The sequence below is a fragment of the Plectropomus leopardus genome, chromosome 15, assembly GCF_008729295.1.
Source record: "Plectropomus leopardus isolate mb chromosome 15, YSFRI_Pleo_2.0, whole genome shotgun sequence".
Lineage (NCBI taxonomy): Eukaryota > Metazoa > Chordata > Actinopteri > Perciformes > Serranidae > Plectropomus > Plectropomus leopardus.
The window spans coordinates 21,994,332-22,018,099 of NC_056477.1; the positions used below are offsets into that span (position 1 = coordinate 21,994,332).

Here is a 23,768-nt window from a genome sequence, read left to right on the forward strand (position 1 = left end):
AGAAAAAAGTTAGAAACGACCACCAAGGTGTCAGGGCAACTTTTAAAAGTGCACTTGCTGCTTATCATTTTAGAGGAACCAGTCTGAATCAAACGTCTCAGCGAAACAGAAGCTTCCCACAGCTTCCTCTCCCCCGCACTGCCAACCTTGAGACATGCAGGTCTTTCTCTCAACATAGGAATGCTCTGTCTGAGCAGCTGTGTGTCTGCGTGTGTTACTGAATTTATCACTGCGGCAGAACACTTTGTATGCCACCTCTCTGCAGCGAGGTCAGGGGTGGCAGTCTGTTACAGAGCAGCGTCCCTGCAGATGATTCAGCAGCTCAGTTAGACTTCATAATACCTGACACGGTCACGGTCGTCCAACTGTTTGTCAAACGGTTGCTGCTCCGTCTCACACATCCTGTTATTTCACTATCATAAGAATGAAATGAAACGTGTCACATAATATGCACAGTTTTGATATGAGTGAACAGGATGTCTTCTTTGTTTCTGTGTGTGCATTTAGCAGCCGCATGTGTCTATTAGAGCTGCATGATGAAGAGAACGTGCAAAGTGTTTAACAGTCTCATGCGCTTTTGAATGCTGCCAATAGAAAAAGTTTATTCGGCAGTAGGTGCACCTTAGGTAGCTACAAGTAACGCAGTATGCTCCAAAACAATAAGGCAATTAACCAAATAGCTAATATAACTAATCAGTAACTGGAAGGAAGGAAGGTGGTTGTTGACACAAACTGTGATAGGCTTTTTCGGCCCACAATTTTCTAACATTTTATTCACCAAACATTTAATTGAAAAAATATTCTTTAGTCGTAGCCCAACAGTCCTGCAATAAATCCTCCCTCTGTGAACATATAATGTTCAGATTTTGTTATTTTGCATTATACTGAGAGGTGTTTCAAATACCCCTTTATTTATCCAGGGTAGACTAAATATTTTAACGCACCTCTCAAACTGCAGCCTGAGAAATAGTTGCATAGTTGAATCAAAACCTCTTTAAAACTGTTTCAACGTGGTCTAAACATTAGAACCTTAAAAAAGGAGGGATTACTTAAAGTGCACTAGTTTTAAATAATAATCTGAAAACGAAGCGCAGACCCTGAAAAATAGATCTGGTGCACTGTATTACAGTAGTATAAATCCTGAGCAGGCATTCAGTAACAGCCTATTCTCATCTGTGGAGAAATCAGCACTAAAATTGTGCAAATATTGTTTTAGATTGAAGAACTGAATCGAGCACTGATTTATATGTTCTTGATGAGATATCTCAGTGCGTGTCACATACAGTACATGCAGCTCCTTAATGCCAAAAGCCATATTAAGGAACTCCTCCTTGTTTTATGACTTGCTTTCATGAAGCTTTTACTGTGGAGCTGCTGCAGAGAGGTCATTTGCCAAAACTATAGATCATTGCCAATTAATTCAGTCATATGTTTAAAGAAATGCCCTTCCAGTAAGCGCGTCATCAAAATCGACTTCCTCAACCTCATTCCTCTTAATGTCACAGCCATTTGTGATGTGTTTGTTGCGTGAATTGATTTTATAACTGAAATATCTTGACAATTTCAGCAGCCCTGGTGTTTAAATGGAAGAAACGCTTTGTCCTGAAGAAATAATCCACCTTTCTGACTCAAGGCATTAACGCTTGAACCTGGAGTTAAAGAGGACTGAGTGGACTCTTACTCTTAAAGGGACGGTTCATTTTGGTCATTCAGTTATTTCCAGTGGGGACCTGAAGCTGTTATATCACCGTCTTCAAAGCCAGACTCCATTGAGAAAATCAGTGATTTATCATTAATGAACACAAGAGCTGCTGGTCTACTACTGCCTTGAACAGTTCTTCTGTTTGTGTAACTTTTGCGTTTAAAAGGTTTAGTTTGCATTCACCAAAATCAGACAACGCAAATCAATTAACTAATTAATCAAAGCAGTGATAAACCAGCAGCCGCGGTGTTCAGTGAGCCAAAATCACAGTTTTTGTCGCTGGAGTCTGGTGGCCGTAACCAGAGCGTGGATGGGGAGCTGTTGCCATTAACTGCTTTCCTGTTAGACAGGCTCGCTGATGCAAGAGTGAAGCGGGGAAATACTCTCAATGTGGTATACACTCAATCTAAAAGTTGTGCACGCTTAATCTGGTTATTTTATGTCGTCTTTTTGTCATTTTGTGTCTCCTGATCGTTTTATGCATTTTTGTAGTGGTCTGGTACTCTTCGAGTTAATATTCAGCTAAAGTTGCGTCTCTGAGGTCAAACTCTGTCATGTATTTGGTCATTTTGTGTGTACTTGTGGTTATTATATGACTTTTTGTTGTCATTTTGGTCTCTCTGAGGCAATTTTGTGTCTTCTTGTTTTTTGTGTATCTTTGTAATTGTGTAGCCAATTTGTCCAGATGTTTTACGTCTCTTTGCAGTTCCTTGAATCCCTCCATGATTTTTTTATGGTGATTTTGAGCCTCTTCTTGGTTGGTACGTCCAGTGCACCGCTTAGCTCCTGTGTCAGACCCCGGTCTCCTTCTCCAAACTGGGGGTGTGCCGATCACATGTACTGTAGGCAAAACATTAACTATGGCTATGTACCCCATACAACCCCACTTTAAAAAAAACATAACTGTCCCTGAACAGGACTAAGATATTAAAATAATGATGCCCTGATGACAGAATGAATGGAAGCTCCAGATTTAAGCAGCCTCATGTTGACTATTTGCCACTGTCAGTACCTGCAACAATGAATGTTATTTAGTCCTGTGGAGCCAGAGTGCTGCTGGTTTTGTGTGCCAGGTGTAATTCAGCAGTGCCCTGGCTCCTGAGGGACAAGCACTGCAAACCACTGGATTTTCAGGCATGAAAAACATTCAGAGAGCTGGCTGTGTGCTTTCACCTGCGTCAATACTTACTTTTGTCCTTCCATTTATTGTGTAGTTTCCCAGTTTGCCGTTACAATGTCTGATCAGGTCGTCCATACGACTCATGAGAAAGCGGATCTTCTCGCAGCCGGCCTCCCTCCCCTCTATCCACGTGATTTTGTCCCCACGGATGTCTTTAGTGGAGTCGCTTTTTTGACTCACCAACTGACCGTCTGTGAACTTGCCCGTTTTGTGTAGGGCTTTGACATTATCCAAAATGCCCTGACCGGTCTCTGCTCCTAAAAAGTTGTCCACCACACAGATACCGTGCTTGTTCATACACGGGACTATGTACTCCATGGCAAGTTTCTGAGCGGACGAGCTCGTCTGTCCGTTAGGTGTGGCGGTGTTGTTAGACCCGTCCTCTCCCGGTCCGTCGCCGTCCCCAGGTGCTTCTGTGTTTGTGGTTTGTGGTAGAGACGCGCTGTCCGCCTGCTCTGGGCTTATCTTTTCCCGGGTTTTCTCCTTGTCGTCCCCCGGCGGCTGCTCCGGCTTCTGTTTGGGAACCTTGTCCGTCTCCTTACAGATGAGCTTGTGTTTCTTCCAGTGCTGTTTCTGGTGCTCCTTGCTGCAGTAGAAGGAGCTCCGGCACCTTCCACACTTGAGGAGGTTCTCCATTTTCCCACAAAGTTCACAGTACTGTCGATCTCGGTCCAAATCGCTCTGCTGCTGCTTCTCCATGTTAGCGGCTACAACGGGTGCACTACGCCTTTAATTCCGATCCTTCACACGCGCGCTGCTAACCGACAACTTTGGAAACGATCCACTGCCCCTGCCACGCTACACCGAGCGAGACGGAAAAGTAAGACTCAAAACCTCGCCATTTTATCACGCTTACTCCCTCTTCACATCTTGTATCAGTGATATAACACAACAACGTGAACCCTGGACCAAGCATTTCGGGCTGGGTCGAGGTCTTCAGGAGGGATTTCAGCTGGCTAGCTGTCGGTCCGAGGGTAGTGCATGGCGCCGCTCCGTGTGTGCTCAGCCTGTCTGCGCTCCAGCCTGCTCTGACGTCCACGCACACGCTCCGCCCCTCTCGCGCTGCCTTCGCGGGCCCGTCGGACAAATGACGCTTCACAAAAAGGCCTGAAGCCCTGCAGTCTGTGCTTTAACCACGTGGAAGTAGTTTATCTATGTCATGTCAGGGGAAACATGGCACATGTCCTTGTCCATGTATGATGAAGTCCGCCTCTGGTCAGTCAATATAAATGCAATATGTCATCTTGACTTGAACCTTCAGCTCCGATTATACAGCCACCGTGATCTAATAAAGTTCAAATGCTTGAGTACAATTTGGACGTATTTGTGCTTTGCTTGAACAATTTCATGCCATTTTATAATTTTATAAATTCTGATTTACAGTCGTAGATGAACTACTGCGCAGGCCCAGGGGACCAAAATGTCAAGGACTCCCTGATCTTCAAAAGTGTCCCTCAAATTAGTGACCAGGAAGAGATTCGAAAACATCATAAAAAAGACTACAAAGACATGCAAAGTAACTGCAAAGATACATGAAGCAAGTTTAAAAAAGGGCAGAAAAATCAAAAAGAGACACAAAACAACTTCATAGATACACAAAACAACTTCAAAGATACACGAAACAATCACAAGGGGACACTAAATGACTTCGAGGAGCCACAAAATGACAACAGAATGACACAAAATGACCTCAGAGAGACACAAACAACTACATGGAGCCACAAAACAACTACAAGAGGACATAAAATCACTCCAAATATATGCACACAAATGAAAAACAACAAGGAAAAACAAAATGACTACAAAGAGTCACACAAAGTGACCAAAGAACAACATAAAGTTAACTCAATAAAACACAAAATTACCTGTGAGAAACCCAAATGATTACAAAAAGCAACAAAACAATCACAAGGAGACACAAAATGACAAAGACACACAAATAAAACAACCAAAATCATTGAACAGAATTACCTCAAAGAGACATGAAACGATCCCACTAAGACACAAAATTATGTCAAAGATTTCCAAATGAATGCAAAAAGACAAAACAACCACACAGACACACAATGATACAGAGACACAAAATGAAAAAAAGACACAAAATGACCACAAAGATACATGAAAAAACAAGGGAACACAAAATGAGCAAAGAGAGCCACGTTAATTGATGAAAAAATGGCACAAAATTACCTCAATAAGACACAAAATTACTGCAGAGAAACCCAAACAACTATAAAAAGCCACAGAACAACAAAGATACACAAAGACTAAAAATGACATAAAATTACCTCAGAGACACAAAAGGTTCTCAATTACATTAAAAAAAAATCTTAGAGTACCAAACAGCTACAAAAAAGGCACAAAACAACCAGGAGGAGACACAATGTGACCACAAGGAGACACAAAATCGTTATTATATTATTATAATGCTACTTGTAAAAAAGTATATTTACAATATGATATTGCCATTTTTTTCTAAAGTCTCTAAATTCTTGAACCATTATTGCGCTCTTGTTAGAAAAAAATTAAAGGAGCGATTTACCAGCGCCACAAAACATAGGCCTACTTTTTTTATGACTTTGCCACCTAATCCAGGTTCTGTATAGAGCTAGAGGCCCATCTTTAATAATTACCAAGCTGACCAAATAAAGGAGGCACTTTTACATACATATGATCCATAGATTTTTGCACAAAGCATGTTTTAGGGGAAAAATTGTGAATATGTAAAGTATGCCTGCAAGTAACTAGTGATGTAGCCTTTCACAGCTTTGGCTCAAAACACAGCTGACATGCTTAACACACATTTTATTTTTGTAATAGCCTGAAGTAACTTTCTGCAGCTTGACTTTAAAAGGAGCACTACAAGAGGAACATTTGTTATAACCATCATGCAAGAGGCATTTAAAAACCCAGCAGGTCGAAAACTGGATTTTAAGATCCTGACGGGAGCATTTGAAGGCATCATCAGTCAACGTCAACGTCAGTGTGTTTTGCCCTCATTCCTGGCTTGCATGTGTGAAATTCCTTTCACACAACAAAAGAATATTTTTTATAAAGATGCTGCTGGTGTTATAACAGACTGATCAATACGTTTTTGGGCGGTGATGAAGCTCATAATAGCGATTGAGAGGGACTTAAATCAACTATCGGAATGCATAGTGAAACACATTTTATTTAATTTTTATGAAGCACAAACTTAGGTTCAGCTCCATGTATCACTGTATACACTGACGGGGTCTATCACACATTAAATAAGTGAAGCGGGTGTTTGAATGACAGGGAGTGTGCTGTGCAGAGGCAAAGCGCGAGCTCAAGTTGGCACCAGTCGTGTGGCACGTACACAGTCTGCAGGAGTCCCTGGAGGAGGGGTTACAGGAGAGAAGCGAGTAATCTGATCAAGAAAGGTTGGATGAAACATACTTTAATAGCAACAAATGACACAGGCCAACCTAGGGTTTCAGTCATGAGATGTCTGGTTGCTCAATCAGGATTAAAAATTTTTTTTTTTACTGGAAACAGAAAGTATCTATGCAGCAAGGGCGGGCCTTTGTCACTCCCTACTGAATACATTTTAAATAGGAACATGCCTGTAATTAGTAGATATTCTGTCTGCAACAATCAAGTATGTGCTTTTATATATATATATATATATATAGAGAGGAGTGTCTGTTATTGGTCTGAAATGGAGAGAGATATAGCCTTCTTAAAATTGTCTATATTCAGGGCAACTTGTATCTTAAGATAATCAATTATTTGTTATTGACCTATAGTTTAAAAGTTGTAAAATTTCGGAATTATTTTAAAATAAAAATAAGCCAATGCGACCTAAGTAAGTTGGAAAAATGTTGGAATTAAACTACAAACGCCACATTCTGCTATAATACTACATTTCCCATAATGCACTTCTCCCCCTTTCCTGCTACGCGTGTAAATAGCGCAAAAGCCCCGCGAATAATGGGGACCACAAGGATGCCTGTTATTAAAAAACAAGTAACCACGATTTATTTCGCACTGTAGGATATTTACACTTTATTTAGAGTGTCTGTTATTGGTCTGAAATGAAAATCCTTCTTTAGAAACCGAGCTGTTTAGTCTGGTGTCCTTGATAAACCCTGACTGCTGTAAAGTACTCCGCGTCGTTACAGCTGGTCGGCAGCACGGACTACAGCCACTGAAACAGTTCAAATACAACACCAACTGCGCTTGCAATAGTTAAATTTATTTAAAGAAGAAATTACAACACTGAAGGCATGAGTAGGCGAGAAGGTAAGTCCAGCTCTTGAGACTCCACGGATAATTATAACGTGTTTGAGCAAGTCGTTTTGTTGGTTGTTATCAAAAAGCGATAACTCAGCTATGTATCATTAATACACTTGTTAGCTAACATTAACATGCAGTGTGCGAGCTGATACGACTTAACTGTAGTCAGAGTACTCGTTTATTTGCGTTAAAAATGCCAGTCTTCTCTTCTCTTATTACGGTACTGTTTGCAAAGAGCACAGTGTAGTTTATTAAATCGTTAGCAAATGTTGTGGTCTCAGCAATGACAGCAGTGGGGGCTGCAAATACTAATTATTTTCATTGTTGATGTATCACTCCATTATTTACACGTTGATGTCATCTGTTACGTTAATAACATAGTCTACAAAACATGAGACAAAAAATAACAATTGTTAGAACAAAATCTATTACCCATCAGATTTTGTGACCCAAACCGCAGTTGCAGTTTTTAGCACACTTTGTCTCATTCATAATAAGGCTATGTCACTGCATGTGATGGGTCATACTTTTATTTATTTATTCATGTGTTATTTTATCACAGTTAGCTGCATTTTTTGAGAGCTGAACGGGACTTTTCTCTATTAATCAGAGTAGGGGGTGGCTGGGTGGTGATCACTATTATTATCTTTTTTTGTTTTGGAAAATGCATGACCCTCCCTTTAACATACATAACATATTTCACAGTTCCAGCTATGGTAAATGGTGTGATTTTGGAGATTTTTTAAAGAAAGCATGCCTTTAAAACCCCCTTGCAGATTTGGGGGTTTTGGTTGTATTTAAAAGAAAAACAACATAAGACCATTTAAAGTTGAATGTCCCTCCCTTAATCATAATCTAGGAGAAATAACTCTCTCCCAGGTGCTTACAAAAATATGTGCCTCACCAGTTTTGCACCACTGCCTTGACTGTCGTAAATAATGAACAGTCCCTAAAAACTCACATGAGGTGTTACAATTTTTATGTAATATCTGAATACAACTGACAGTATAGGGGCATACTGTCATACTGTCTGCCCAAGAGAGTTCAAGACATGATAAGTGCAAATTAAGGTTAGGATTGGATTCAATTAATTTTACACGAAACTTTTTTTTCATTAACCTTTACACTACACTAAATATTTGCAACTATAGCCTGTTGAAGTTGTTTCTTTCTGAAATATTTGAATTTTAATACTGTGTACATGTTTCCTGTATGTTCTGGTTGTATTTTAGTAAAGAGACGACTGAGAAATAAATAGGTTATGTATGGTCGTTATAACCTTGCTAAAATAACAAAGTTATCCACAGCTATGTGTTTCAAACTCCATATCCACAGTTTGTAATTTAGACTTTCCATTAAATACTTAAGTCTCCAGCACAAACACAAATGACTTCGTAAACATCAGGTTAAAGGACTAAACTGATCTTTATGTGCAACACTGGTGGAGTGCCTCCTTAATCTGACGAGGCCAGTTTAAAGAAAAAACAGCAACATGGGGCATTTATTATGGAAGACAAACTGCAGTATCACCTGACATTTCCTGTCTAATGTCAGGTGAAGGATGTCCCCGGAGAAATGCTGATGGAGTGCAGAATTGCGATGCCAGCGCGAACCCATCGTCACCTGTCATTGCTGCTTTCAGAGGTAACTGCACACTCAGCACTTTATCCACCTACATCTTTGCTGTATTTCATTTTTGTTAATTAATCGACATAAACTTTTTTTCTCTTTTAAGTTTTCCAACAGGAGCTTGACACCAAACACGACAAACATGAGCGTCTTTTCAAGATCAGCCGAGACGTCACCATTGAAAGCAAGAGGACCATTTTTCTTTTACACAGGGTGACGAGGTATATACTAGTATAACTAGACATGTTAACTGTTGCAATTTAGTTTGTAAAGTTTAAAATAATTTCTCATTTTATTCAGATTTAATGGGAGAATTCGGCTCAGTTTGCTGATTTACACAAAATTACAACAGCTTTAGTTTTAACTGTTATGTTTTTTGTAGGAAACAGAGCACTGTTTAGAGAGGATTTGAAAGTATTTTGTGCCTTGCAGACCTTTCATTTTTAACTTTTACTCTCGGTGTTACTCTGGTTTGAAGTGTCCCAAATGCAGAGGATATTCTGAATGAAGCAGACATAAAACTGGATGCAGTCAGGCAGAAAATTGGCCAAATTGCTGAAGAGCTCAGAGGAGACGATATATTTCAGTTTCACAGAGCTTTCACGTCAGGTGAGTTTCCATGGACCTTTTTGTTTGTTTATGGTTGTGTCACTATTTTATAATATCAATATATTTTGCAATTTTGCATGTAAGTGTGAGTAAAAATGTTCAAGGTTAAGGTTTTTTGCAAATATACAATGCCATCAACATACAAATGACAATAAAATCCGGTGTTCAGTTCCTTTGGTTTATGCATTAAGCGAAGCAGACACTCTCCAGATCAGTCTCTGTATCATTGCACTTCCACACTACTCTCTCCAAGTTTATATCGTATGTAACTGACAGACCTGACTTTGTTTTACGCAACAACTGTTCATCAGTTCACAGTTCAGTTGTGGTGTACCACAAGGATCTGTGCTTGGCCCTATTCTTTCTTTTTGTATTTACATCTATGTCCCTTGGTACATTAATCAGTCATTACAATCTAGGTTTCCATTCTCATGCAGATAATACTCAGCTTTACATCTCTGTTTAGCCTGACACCTGTCATCAGCTGGAAGAATGCCTTTTAGAAATCAAACAACGGATGTTATCTAATGTCCTTCTTTTAAATGCGGAGGAAACTGAAATGCTAGTTTTTGGTCCATAGCAGATAAGAAACTAATTCAGTGAGCTCACTCTTAACTTTGCTGGCTCCACAATCTCACAGAGCCCTAGTATTAGGAATCTCAGTGTCCAATTTGATCCAAATCTCTCTTTTGAAAAACTTAGCAACAGTACTACAAAGACTACATATTTACATTGATGAAATATTGCCAAGAGTTGTCCCGTTTATTCCACAGCTGATGCTGAAATGCATTTGTCTCATCTCTACATGACTGCTGTAACACCTTTTTCTTTGGCTTACCTAAATCAACTATTTACAAATTACAACTTGTAGAGAATACTGCTGCTAGGATGTTAACTGAGACTAGAAAATTTGATTATGTCATGCCTGTTCTTATTTCACTACATTGGATCCCTGTACCTGTAGATCTGACTACTGTCTACTTTTAAGCTTTAAAACATTAATCAGACTTCCATCACCTTCCACCATTCTTCATATGCCTTCCAGGGCTCTACAATCTTAAACTGATGGTCTCCTGTCTCTTCCAAAAATAAATAAAACATTCTCATTTAGTCTGTCCTAAAAAAAATTAAGCTAGCGTTATCCATCTGGTATCTAGTTTTGTGTCCGCATGGTTACATATATGTTACACATTTTCATATTTATGCGTTTTTCTTTCTTTTTTTATTATTTCTAAACTATTTTTTGGGGGGTTTTATATGAATATACAATTGTATATGTGTGATTTATCAACTGTATCCAGGTATGACTGTACAAATAGAGGTAGTTTATTTGCATATATTAGATTGTTGTATTTTATCTCACTTATCATATATTTTGAAATATTTTTAAAATTATTCTAATGTAATCTCTGCATTTTATCTCACTTTTTTAAAAATATATTTTAATACCTTTTGCTAATGTTGTTCATTACTGTTTTAAGTACCACCCTTTGAATTGACTAGACTTGACAGTCTGCCACAATTAGTGAGTGACCTAACACACAAAGTCTGGCATTAATTTCTATTTAAAATAATAATAAAATCCTGAACTGAGAAATAAGCCTCAGCAAAGGACGTGAGCCAAAAACTTAATTAGGAGCTTTCACAAAAAATATCTCTGCTGTGCTGCTATCACTTCAATCACCCTGTTTGTGGCTTTAGATTTATTGAAAAAGTCACTGATTGTGTGAGAGCGTGACCTTGATGCAGGCCTGGATATGATAGACACGCCCGTCTGATAAACTTGTTTTCCCACTAGCATCAATATCAGTTTTTGGTAGCGTAGCCAAAGTGTCTGCAGTGTTTGGAGAAAAACATTACTGGGAGCGAGGGTGAGCTGTTATCTAGCAGCTGGGGAAGTCATTTTTAGATTGTGGTCACTCAGGAATCACTGCTGCATCCTCCGCGACGTGACCACTGGCAGTTCCCACCAATTAGACGCTTCATTTTTTTCCCATTTTTATCTTCTTTATTAGATTGAGGCTGGGCTCGCTGCACAGGCTCTCCAGATAATCTTGGCTGGACGAGAAGTCTCCAGGCATGTATAATGGGTCTGCTTTTTTATATAAGGACCATTAAAGATATTGTGAGCTGAATCTGAACGTAATTGCCTCTGATAACAGGGCAGCACGGCTCTTTGATAAGCTCTTTAGCTTCATCCATGTAGCAGCTATGAGACAGTGCAAACACGAGGACACTGATGGGGCTCTTTTCCCAGGTTCACCTGCAACTCAGTTAACAACTCTGTGGTCAAACATTAAGCTTCATTAACTTGTAAATCATATGCGGCCATTTATGCACATTTGTTTGATTTTAAACGATTAAAAACTACCGATCCTGTCAGGCTACACACAATCTCAGCCCTTAACTTTTCCAACAGCTTTGCCAGCAAAATCCCTCCAATTTACAATAAATTTTCCTTGAGTCGTTGTTTATACCTCTACAGTAATTTTTGTTTTTTTTTCTTGGTCTCGGTGACCAAAGGTAACTGCTGTTTCAGACTAAATAACACTAACAGCTCCTGGCAGTAAACTCAGGAACTGAACTCCGCCTGCCTGCCTCAAAGCCTGTGTAACCTTTTCATGTCATATCCTGTCCGCCTCAGATTGAGTCGCATTAACACTAAGCCCAGTGTCACAGCTGCAGGCCCACTGGCAAGGTTGAAATGTTTGCAGTGTTTTTTTGTTGACAAAAGTTATGAACAAATTCTTTGAAAATGACTACATGAAAATATATTGTCCCTCTTATAAGTGTTTCATTTAAAGCCCCTAAGAGTGGAAGTAAAGTCAGTCAGTATGTATTCTTGACTAAATGAGCATAAACAGAAGTTAAAGTTAGGGGTAAATTATTTATGACAAGTTTAAAAATCAAAAACTGTTATTTAATAATTGCAGCATCCTAATCAGTGCACAGAAGTGTATGCAGTCTGTGACTGGTGCATCGTTTTACTTTAAAGGCAAACTTCACCCTCGCAGTGATCATTTGTATATCAGTTACTCACTCTGTGTGAAATTGAATTTGTGAGTTTTTCTTGCATGCCTCCACAGTTAATTAAGCATCCAAAAACTGAAAAATTCTTGATGAATTGAAGTCATAGGGCTCTAAGTTTAACAACAGCAGAAGTATATCAAAACATCAGTTTACAAACTCTCACACAACTTGTGCAGTATAATCCAAGTGTCATCCATCCAGTCATATTCAGTAGCGCTAAAACACAGCCCTTTCCAAAGTAAACCTGAAGTAAAAGTTTTAAATGCTCTCTTCAAAACCAGAATCCATAAACAAAAACAGTAATTTTACCTGGCTGAACACGGGAGCTGCTGATCTACTGCTGTTATAAACAGATCATCTATAGTGTAAGCTTTTACAAACTGCACCTCAAACAACTTTTTTAAAAATGGTATAATTTACTGCTGCAGTTTAGCTACAATCAGAATATTAACATTGAGTGTAACAGTATGGCGTAAACATTTTTCAACTCTTTCCCATTTTTACAAAGAACTTCTTACTTACCAGTTACTGGGGAAACTGCACAGACTTTTAGGTGCAGTGTTGTTATCCTGATGAGGACACGTCTCTCCCCGAGCTAAAGATAGCACTGTGATGCTGCGGACGTAAAACAGAGTCAGTTCACAAACAGTTGGTAGGAATGTAAACACACGTCATATAAATCTCTCATCTGCAACAACCAAACTGTTCTATGTTTGGCAGAAAATCTATTTATGTTGGACTCCATTGGTCAGAGTAGGAAGCTGAGCGAGTAAGTTTGTTTGTGGGGCCTCTAATAATTCATAATGAGTCACCCATAAATGTCAAGGTGGAGATGAACCACATTCTCCTCCTCGCCCCTCTGCAGCACTCTGCAGTTAGCTACGCTGATAGCAGGGAGGCCCTTTGAAGTTCAATTGCCGCTCCAAAAGTAAACTTCAGACACAAAGTCTTCCGTCCTGTGATTATTTGATTGTTGTTTGCACAGGGCCAGAAAACAAATGAGGGATCATCTCAGCCCGTTACAAAAAATGGTCACTGTTGTTCAATCAAAAGACAGCGGCAGGAAACAGGCTTTATTTGAGTCATTATCTTCATCTGTGATCTTTACTGTGCAGATACCATGTAGTGTTTATACACACTCTGCATGCTCTTCTCGTTTGATATGCAGTTGACCTCATTGAGTAATAAAGTAATAGTAATAATTGTATGTAAATCACAAATAAATACATTTAAAAAAAAGACATCCATTGTATCCTAAACTCACTGAGATTCATGAGCTGGAGCAGTGAAATATCTGGATGTGTTTCCCAGTGTTTTGCAGTGATTCTTTTCAGTGTTTTATTTTTCCCAAATCTTTCTTAATTTTCATTATTCTTTCATTCTTATTTCAGGGATCCAGGAGTATGTGGAGGCCGTCTCTTTCCTGCACTACATCCGTCATCGCAGCCTCATCAGCCTGGAGGAGATCAATGCCAGGCTGGTGTTCATGAGAACAGAGAAAGCAGATCCTAAGGTAAATTTAAAGAAGATTTTGTTGTCATGGTGCATGTTTGTCTTGTCATCCCATACAGAGGAGAAAAAACTACTCAGTATTGGTCCATGTCGTGGCTGTAGTACAGACCATACACTGTATACAAAGATGGACGATATGTCTCCTTTTTTCCCCCACTGTACAAAAATGAAGCCAAAACAGTCTGCACAGTAGCTATCAGAAACGCATTATGTGTCATTATGTCATTTATCCACTCAGCCTGTTATTTTAAAAGAGGATGGGTGTCTGTTGATACAGGCAAAACTGCATGAACCTCAACATTTATTTAGTAAAAGCATCATCATGTTTGAGAAAAATTGGACCTTGCTTATGTGTAGCCCAGGGCTTCTACTAAGGGGAGAGCTACACAAGATAACAATCTCATTTTGTAGATATTGTCATGTCAGTCTTGTGTATAAATTCTGTTGGGATAAGAATCTCTGTGTACAATCTGCACAGAAAGTGTTCATAATTTATGTCTTACATGGACATTCATGTTTGTTTTTCTAATTCTTTTTCATCATGTTTTCATCTCAGGGCTCAGCTGAGGCCCAGCAGCCGGCAGGTCAGGTTCTGACCTTCCAGGTGACGCCCTCTGACTATCTGCTCGGCGTGGCCGACCTGACCGGAGAGCTGATGCGGCTGTGCATCAGCAGCGTGGGCAACGGTGACATCGACACGCCCTTCCAGCTGAGCCAGTTCCTACGGCAGATCCACGACGGCTTCTCCTACATCGGAAACACGGGCCCCTACGAGGTGTCCAAAAAGCTGCACACACTGCGACAGAGCCTGGGCAAAGTGGAGGACGCCTGCTATGCCCTGCGTGTTCGCGGCTCAGAAATACCCAAACACATGTTGGCCGACGTGTTCTCCAGTAGAACCACACTCATCGACCCAGAAGAAGGAGTGGTTTAAGTCCTGCACTGCGCCAACAACATTGTTCTCCTGGTGTCACTGTCTGCTTCAGTTTAGTTTGACGTCCGATGTGTTTTTACTGGGATTTGACAGATGTTTGACATGGTTCTTGACATGCCTGTTCATTTTGTTTTCATTATTACGATAAAAACATTGTTACAACAGACAATGGATTTTTTCCCCCCTTTGATAAAGATCTGATGACTTCAGTTGTTTTGCATGAATAAAAGTTCTGTGCCAAATATGCCATGCTCTCCAAGTCTTTAAGCTGCTTTGATAATGTGTGTGTTTATTTTATTTTTCTTTCTGCCCTCCCCACTCTCTATCACACACAGATAATCTAAGGTAGAACCACTGGCTGCCTGCACTCACTGCACACTGTGTGGAGGAGGAACATGTGACCTTTGTACATTGTACGTGCCTATTCTCTGGCAGGCACACTGGCACACGCGCACACACACACACACACACACACACACACACACACACACACACACACACACACACACACACAAACACAGCCCATTGCGTCCTCACTCTACCCTCTTTAAACAATCCTCACCACACTGCAATGACGTAAATTCAGAATACAGTTTGAAGCAAGCTGAGAAATATTCCTGGCAGAGAATTAAGATCCTCCCGCTGTTTTCGTCATCACCTGATGGTAGCAATTATTACCATCCACATAGACAATTCAGCTGTGTGTTTATGAACGGCTACAGAGTCAAGTCTGCATGATGTACTGTATAATCAGTAACACAAGCTCTTATGGGTGTTTGAGGAAACAAGAGCTTAGAGTGAGATTTACCTTTAGATAAAGAGTGATTTGTGAGTCTGATTATTCGAACCAAAACATGACTGCCTCGATGAAGGTTCTCCAGTTTCTATCCTGGACAGCTGTTGTGCTTCATGGCCCACAAATGGCCGTCTCTGAGAACTTAACTTAACTTATCTGTCTTATTAATTCTGCTTTATGTATAAACATGTAAGACATTTGGTATTTTGTTGGTTAATGGTTTTACCCACAAATAAGATGATCTGTTTTATTCCTCCTGATGTGCTTTTTGTAGACTGAGAGAGAAAGGGTTTAAATGTAATTTAAGTCTGCCACCTGGTGGTCAACATCAGTACTACCATTGGATGACCTGAGTCCTCTATAGCAGGAAATATTTTTCCATAAAGCTAAAAGAACATTTTATAGAAATAATAATTTGGTGAAATAAAACTGATGTTTATGATTATACACTGCCATTGAAAAAGGGGTATTTTTTCTTTCTTATTGTATATTTTATTAATTTTATTTGGTCAGCTTTTGAGGAATTATGTTTTAAGTAGTCTGTGTGACAGCGAGACAACTATTTTGCCCTTTTTGTTAGGTGTATAAATGTATTAAGCAATCCAATCAAGACACCTATACATCTGACGTTATCTGTAATGTTATATTTAAATATCAATTAAATGGTTGAAATCAAATTTTAGTAATGGCCATTGTAAGGATATGTGCTCACGCTACCCAGTTTTTAGGTTTGTTTAAAATAAATTCAAATGTTAAACATTAGTTTTTGTGCAGCATAAAATAGTGAAAACAGACTGTTCATCAAGTATAGTATTTGAAATGGCAAATAAGAAGCTCTCATGACCTACTTATAGGTTAAAGGGACAGTTCATCCCAAAATCAAAAATACATATTTTCCCCTCTTACTTGTAGGACTATTTATCCATCTACACTTTTTTGCTGTGAGCTCCTGAGTGTTGAAGATATCAGCTGAAGAGATGCCATCTCTAGATTACAAGGGAACTAGATGGCACTCATCTCGTGGTGCTCAAAGTGCCAAAAAAAACTACATTTGAATTACTCAAGAGCAATGTCTCTGTCCAGACACCATGACCTGGTTACTCAGGATAATCCACAAACCTTGTTGTGCACAGTTTCATGTGGAAACTATTTTCTTTACACCTGCCAACCCTTTCACCACGCAGAAGGAAGCATGCATCTACTGCTAGCTCACCTAGCATCTCTGAGCTAGGAAAGCGCCATGTAATGTTGACATCTCCTGTTGTCACATGGGAAACGAAATGTTTCTATAAAATGTATCAAAAGAAGACAAAAAAACCTCTCTTTTAAATAAATACTTGCAGCAAACAGTGTCTTCTGGAGGTAGACGACATGCACACATAAGCAGGAATAATATAAAAAGACAGTTAACCCTGCCAACCTGTAGACGTTCGACAGCACAGGTGTGATTAATAACACTAACGAGGGCTGTGTTACATTTAGGTGTACTAGTTCCAGGGCCCTGCTATGTAAGCTGCTTTACTAGCGTGACTTAATGTGACACTTAAACCAAATTAAGCCATCGTCAATGTCATTAGTTACATCTGTGCATCTCCCGTGACAAGTCAAAATGTCTGTTGAGGTAACGGTCTCTTCCTGGTCTGTAGCATGAGACAGGGACAGACTGGGCCAGACCTGTGGCATATGGAGAGGTGAATTTCAGTATCTGTAGTGCTTAGGGTTAGGTGAACAGGTCATACTAATTTAATTAATGATGGATCAGTTCCGTTAAATGTCCCAGTAAGCCATGACAGTGAGCCAGCAAGCACAACAGCATGACCCTGAAACTCGCTCACCTAAATGGAATGCAGCCATTTTTAATGTCAGCGATTACACCTGTAGCTGAGGAGTAGCTGTTGCCTTGGTAACAACAAATGAGGATCCAAATAAACAACAAACAATTACACTTGTGGTTGTTTTCAAAACTATCAAAAAAGCTGCCATGATGAAAGTTATTTTTTATATATATATAAAAAAAGGGACAGAGTGGAGTGAAGCAATTAGCTGATTAATTTGCCAAATAGCATTAGGTGCTTCCAGTCTGTAATACAGGACAGGTGATATCAGTGCAGGACATGTGTAGCAAAGGATTTCATCCCTTCTGTCACAGCTCTCTCACCCTCCGCAGTGTTGCTTAGCTAAACCTATAAAGGCTGCACTCTGTTGTGTCGGCTGAACTGAGCTCTTTATCACTGAGTCTTGTCCATCAGCCAGCCTCGCTGAATGAAAGGAACATTTGGATGTGTGAGGAAGGAGGATGAAAAGACTCGGCTCTATGTGGGGTCTCTTCTCATTCATCCCCTCACTGCAGAAACAAAGGAACTCTTTTGTATTTACATCAGCATGTTAGGGGTGTCTAAAAATATGCAAAAATAACATGCATTTTTGCACATAAATAATTACTTGACCTACATACTTAATGGCCAAAATACATTTGGATAGCCTGCCAACATTTAGTGTCAATAGTGCAGGGACATTTATCCGAATTGAATTATTTCGATTGAGAAAATACAATGAAATAAAATATATTTCTATATTTCACACAAAAGCATATAACAATAAAAGGCCATTTTATTAAAAATAAATTTCAGTATCTCCTCCTTTGTACAAAAAATAAAATTGATGTCAAAGTCTACAACAACTACAGTTGATTTTAGCTGATCTGATCTGATTTTTTAATTGTTTGTGTAATGTTAAGCTCTTGTACGTTAACTCAGCAGACAAGCTGCAACAAAAGACATATCCGAGTCATTGTTTCCCACAGAATAAGGCTGTTTGTGTGGCTGTAGCTGATGCCGTCGTTTTTTGTTGTTTTTTTTGTTGTTTGTTTTAGTTTGGTAATTTCCACTTTGAATGCGTCTTATGTTCACTAACCCTAACCCTATGCCCTCCGACACTGTGGTGCTATAAATAACCACATGGTATATATATATATATATATATTTCAACAGCACTCTCAATGAATGGTCCAGCTCCAAAAATAGAAAACCTATTTGTGGCAGCAAATATTTTAATCATGGCTGGCTGCCACAAAAAAATGAATATGTGGGAAACCCTGCTGGTGCAAGGGTGGATTAAATCATTTTGCACTTTTAATTGGCAAGCGGAGCCTCAGAGAGCTTCCAATACTATTTTTGTGCAAAGTTCAGTCTTCCAAATGGATTATTCAGTCAATCTAATTTTAGGTGTGGCAAAACTTACATAGAAAAAAAAGGCAAATAAAACCAAAATTTTCAATCCAGACTTTTCGAGGGCCCTTCTATATGGGCCCTGGATAAACAGTCCCTCTTTCCCCCTTACTACGACACCCCTGGGCATGACTATAACAGTACGGCAGAGGGAGAAAAAAAGGTCAAAAATTTACTTAAACACTCTAGACTTTTAAAATGTGAATGAGATTAGAGAAATAGCCCGATGGTCTCTTCTTTGAGGCTGAAAATGAAGAGAGTGTGGCTGAGTGTGAGCATGATGAATAGCACAGTTGTTTTCTAAATCGATAAAAAGGCACTGTCCTAATGTCCCAACCGACCCCACTCTCCCCTGTTGTTTATGTGTGAACAGAGTTGGAAGAGTTGAGGCAGCATGTTTTTGTCTTTTTCCAAAAAGTATGTGAAATGTCTCTTTTCCTTCACCAGCTTAAGTCCTAGTGGTGTAAAATAAATAGCTGCGCACACAGACAAACAGCAGCAGCGTTAACTCGATGATGTGTCTGCTGCATTCACAGGCTGCCTGCTGCGGTAATGAGGCGGTCTGAAGGAGTCTGGAGTCAAATTCCTGAACACGTAGGAGCTCCTCGCGCTGCTCCGACACGACGCACGACCGACGCAGGAGCGCAGCGAATAACGGATTACTGATCAAATCATCGATCAGACACGGATTTATATTTATTTCTTCTACTTTAAGCCTACAACACGTCATCGGATATCTATCCATTTTTCCCACAAAAAAAAAAAACACGACATGAAGATCTTTCCTCTCCAGACCGTCTGTTTACGCGCAGCTGGACCCACTTGTTTGCCGTGAGAAGAAATGTAACAAGTATCAATACTTTAGTCAGAGAGTGTTTAGTATGGTCGAAGGAGCGCGCGTAAAGAGCCGGTTTCACACGTCATTCCAAAGAAGTGGAAAAAAATAACAGCCCGGGTTCACTTTTCCACAACGGAAATGAGCTCAGTCCCACTGCCTGGCTCCGCTTCTTCTAAAACATGGTCGATGTTCACTCCATGGAGCACTACCGGGATCTGATCTGACTTGTGCCCATAAACAGCGTGTTGTTGGTGGAAAGATGTTTGCTGGACTGATGGGGCTGGACTGTCACAGTAACTCTCTGCTTCACCACCGCGAGGTTATTGAAGGTACATCTTTTTCTATTTTATGTATCAGCTGCTGTGTCTCATAATAGTCATCAGTAGGGAGGATGATGATGATCACAAAGGCTGTTTTTAAGTTTTGATCAAGAGCTCAGTCACATTATTTTAGACAAATATACAAATGTGATGATTAGAAGAAGAAGCAAGTCGCTGGTGGTGAGAATATACAGACGCAAAACAAACAAATACAACAGCACAGTAGAGTCCTAAGTGGGCACAGAGTGGGTCTACATATTATATTCACTACAACTCTATAACAAGAACTTATATTTGCAAAGTAATGCTTCGTGTCACTGAATAAAGCGACTGAAGGAGGATCTGCGGCTGTTTCTTCACACACTGACACTCACTCTGTCTGTTGTATGAATTCTTCTTAACACTCAGGTCAGAGAGGTCAAAGGCTCCCTACCACTCAGTGCTGAGTGCAGAGTAACTAAATACTTGTGTAGGAATTTCTTTAACATGTACACAATGTTCAGACACATGATGGCACTCCCCTTTATATTTTCTATCTTTTATAATTTACATACAGAGATGTTTGTGACATATTCCTGTTTTTGACAGGATGCCCATAATTACATGTCTTCACTTCACCACCTTAGTGTGTTTTGAGGTCAAATTAATTAGCATTTATGCGCTGCAAGTCAATGTTTTGCAAGTCACAAGTAAGCCTAAAGTTTTTGCCCTCAAGTCCCAAGCCAAGACCGACGAGTCCGCAAGTCCTAGACTGGAGTTTCAAGTCCCAAACAAGTCTCCTACACTTTTCACCAAATATAGAGTAATAATGCATGCTTAGCATTAGCTCACTTAATATATTAATATTAACCTCATCCTTACCATTCTTTGTGCAACTTCTAATGTCAACCAAAGTTGGAATTTGCTGCATAACCGAGAGTAATTTTCGAAGGTATCAAGTATTATCAAGTCAAAAGGTTCAAGTCCATGTGAAATCACGAGTCGTTGCGAGTCTTTTTTGATTTTATCAAGTTGAGTCGAAGGCGATTAAATTTGTGGCTTGAGTTCACACCTCTGAACAACAACTGAAGAGAAGCAGAATTTACATCAATAAAAATAGAAATATGTCTGTAAATGATTGTATATTATACAAATATAAAACTATAGGTACTTATATCTACACACATTCATGCACCCATACATTCACACTCATACACGCATTTACAAATACAACCATACACTTTATTACAGGGGTGTAATATCAGATAATGGGACCCCTGGGCACAGATATGCAACCCACTTGATTTGGATTTCTTTGGGATCAGTTTGAGTCTTAATGTCACAAGGTTAAATTGTTAGTATTTTACTATAGTATGAACAAATTAAATAATCTTTTAGGTTTAGCTGCAATGATTAATTGATTAATCAATTAATTGATTGGTTGAGAAACAGAAAATTGGCAACTATTTTGATCATTGAATCAGAATTTCTAATAATCCTTTAAGCAAAAACCCAAAATATTTGCTGGTTTAATGTCTCCTAATTATGAGAATTTGATGCTTTTCTTTATTATATATGATAATAAAACTGAACAGCTTTGGAATTTGAACTGTTTGATGGATAAAACGTACCATTTGAAGAAGTCACTTTGGGCTCTGGGAAATCACACCAGGCCTTTTTAAATATTTTCTTACATTTATTGACAATTCATCAATGAAATATGTGCAGATTAATCAATAATGAAAATAATTGTTAGTTGTTAGGTGGGGGGGGTTCAGTCTCTGGCTGCTGTATCTTCACTCAGCTCAACCATATTCAGCTGGCGAACGGTCCTTGTGTGACCATACAGGAAGTGTGGAGCTGTTTTCTTATAAAAGTCTCACCATAGCAGAGCAGAGGTTTAAATCTGGATCATCATACATTATAGTTCAGTTTCCTGTCAGCCATTATGGAAATTTTTCCGGACAGAAAGACAGATTCACATCTAGGTCAGCATGTGTCACATTTATGGTCAAAAGGGGAAAAACCACACATTTCAACATTCATCGTGACTTTCACTTCCCTATTTCTGTCACTATGGTCGGTCACAAGTGGCGAGGTGTTGCACATCTGCCAAGCAGCGCTGTCTCTCAGGAGGCTGCTGACATGCAGATCTGCTGGTGTGTGGTGTCTGCTGGTGCTGAGCTTGTTCCTCAGACGTTTGTATTTTTATGAGATCCTCTGCATTCCTGCGCTCCTTGGCCGAAGCACTTTCAGCAACCAATGGGATGCGGTGTTTAACCTAAGGGCTCTGAGGAGGGCCTGTTTAATCTGCAAAGGTAAATAATCGGGCCTCTTCTGGCTGAGACGCTTTGTTTTCCCACACTTTGTGCTGAGTTTCTTCAACATTAGCAACAAGTTGCAGTGAGAAAGCTGCTATTGTTGCAGGGGGATCATTCGCTGGAACACTTTAGGTCTCCTATTAAGTATTTGCCTTTTTCTGCAGGAATTCCTGGCAAACTATTTTAGCACAAAGCCTGGCAGGAAGCAGCAAATGACATACCTCTGAAGGGCTTCAACTAAGATGTCGATGACCCCCAGTACACACACACACACACACACACACACACACACACACACACACACACACACACACACACACACACACACACACACACACACACACACACACACACAATGGGCCCTTAGGCATTTCCTTCCCCTTTACTGAGAAGAGCTGTCTTTGTGTAATCGAAGTCTGACGAGGATACAGTAACACTTTCTATCAGCAAGTCCTTCTCCTTTCAACTCCCGAGCTCTTTGACTCTCTGGAGTGGGCTCTATGTTATATCTTGACCACACCAGATGGCGGATGGTTGTGTTTTGTACCTACGCAGAGTGTTGAGTTTCTTAAATTGGTAATGGAACAGTGGCCACGTCTGCAAAGACACACTAATGGAGCTGCATGTAACCTGAGCTTTAGTGTGGTGGTCCCATCGGACTGAAAACTCTACACACACATACAAACACAGCCTGGGCACAATGGGAACACCCCTCTGTTACACTCACTGCAAATCCAGACCTCCCATCAGTCTATCCCAACTCTCTCTTAAGTGGAGTCTTTTTGTGTCTCTTCCTCTTGAGTCACATGGGAGGGTTTGGGAGTGACATCACTGGAGGTCATGGGGGATTTAGCAGGAGGCTACGGTTGCTTTGTAGTGGTCATGGGTTGTTTGAGCTCTTGCGTTCCTGTCATGACGTACAGCTAGATACTGAATTGGATAATGTCTATACTAAGTACAGATGTGTTTAATTGTTACTAATGTATAATTATGCCATTAATTTTTTTATAGAAAAACTATAACAGGATTTTACAATGACAGCAGCATGAATGCCCCCAGTGTTTTCAGTACAAAAGTCTATGTGTCAGTGTGTCTCTGTGTCTCTCTGTGTGTCTTGTGTGTGGGAAGAGAAAATTGAGAGCCAGAAGTGAAAGAGAGAGAGCAGCGCAGCTGTATACAAAGGGGCTGTTGATTCCCAACATTTCAGCCTGTCTCCTCTCTGAATCCTACACATTATATTAATCATGTGGAGCTGCAGCAGGTGTCTAGCTCCGAACACAAACTGCTCTTTATCACCCTGCGCCAATTTTCAGACCAAATGCTGTTTACACTGATGTTTTATCGCTTCTCATTGCTTGGGTTGGCTGTCTGCAGTTGTTTTCCAACCATTTCTGTTATGGACCCCACCCCCATATGAACCTATAACATTTT

General features: G+C 39.8%; 3 protein-coding genes across 3 annotated transcripts in view; 2 read left to right on the top strand and 1 right to left on the bottom strand.

The window, feature by feature from the left end:
• The window catches only part of egln1a (egl-9 family hypoxia-inducible factor 1a), a 29,266-nt gene extending 25,389 nt beyond the window's left edge, over positions 1-3,877 (bottom strand). Inside the window, exon 1 of the mRNA XM_042501788.1 lies at positions 2,892-3,877. Coding sequence (XP_042357722.1) covers positions 2,892-3,581 — 690 coding nt within the window. The 5' untranslated portion in view covers positions 3,582-3,877. The remainder of the gene's footprint in view (positions 1-2,891) is intronic.
• A 2,941-nt stretch (positions 3,878-6,818) lies between these two features.
• Positions 6,819-15,100, top strand: tsnax (translin-associated factor X). Its single transcript, XM_042502295.1, has 6 exons — positions 6,819-7,148; positions 8,697-8,786; positions 8,878-8,992; positions 9,250-9,380; positions 13,802-13,923; positions 14,479-15,100. Exons 1-6 carry the CDS (start codon positions 7,133-7,135, stop codon positions 14,854-14,856), a joined length of 852 nt encoding a protein of 283 aa, XP_042358229.1. The 5' UTR covers positions 6,819-7,132; the 3' UTR covers positions 14,857-15,100.
• Positions 15,101-19,430: 4,330 nt separating this feature from the next.
• The window catches only part of disc1 (DISC1 scaffold protein), a 55,844-nt gene continuing 51,506 nt past the window's right edge, over positions 19,431-23,768 (top strand). Inside the window, exon 1 of the mRNA XM_042501734.1 lies at positions 19,431-20,046. Within this exon, the coding sequence (XP_042357668.1) occupies positions 19,977-20,046 (70 nt within the window). The 5' untranslated portion in view covers positions 19,431-19,976. The remainder of the gene's footprint in view (positions 20,047-23,768) is intronic.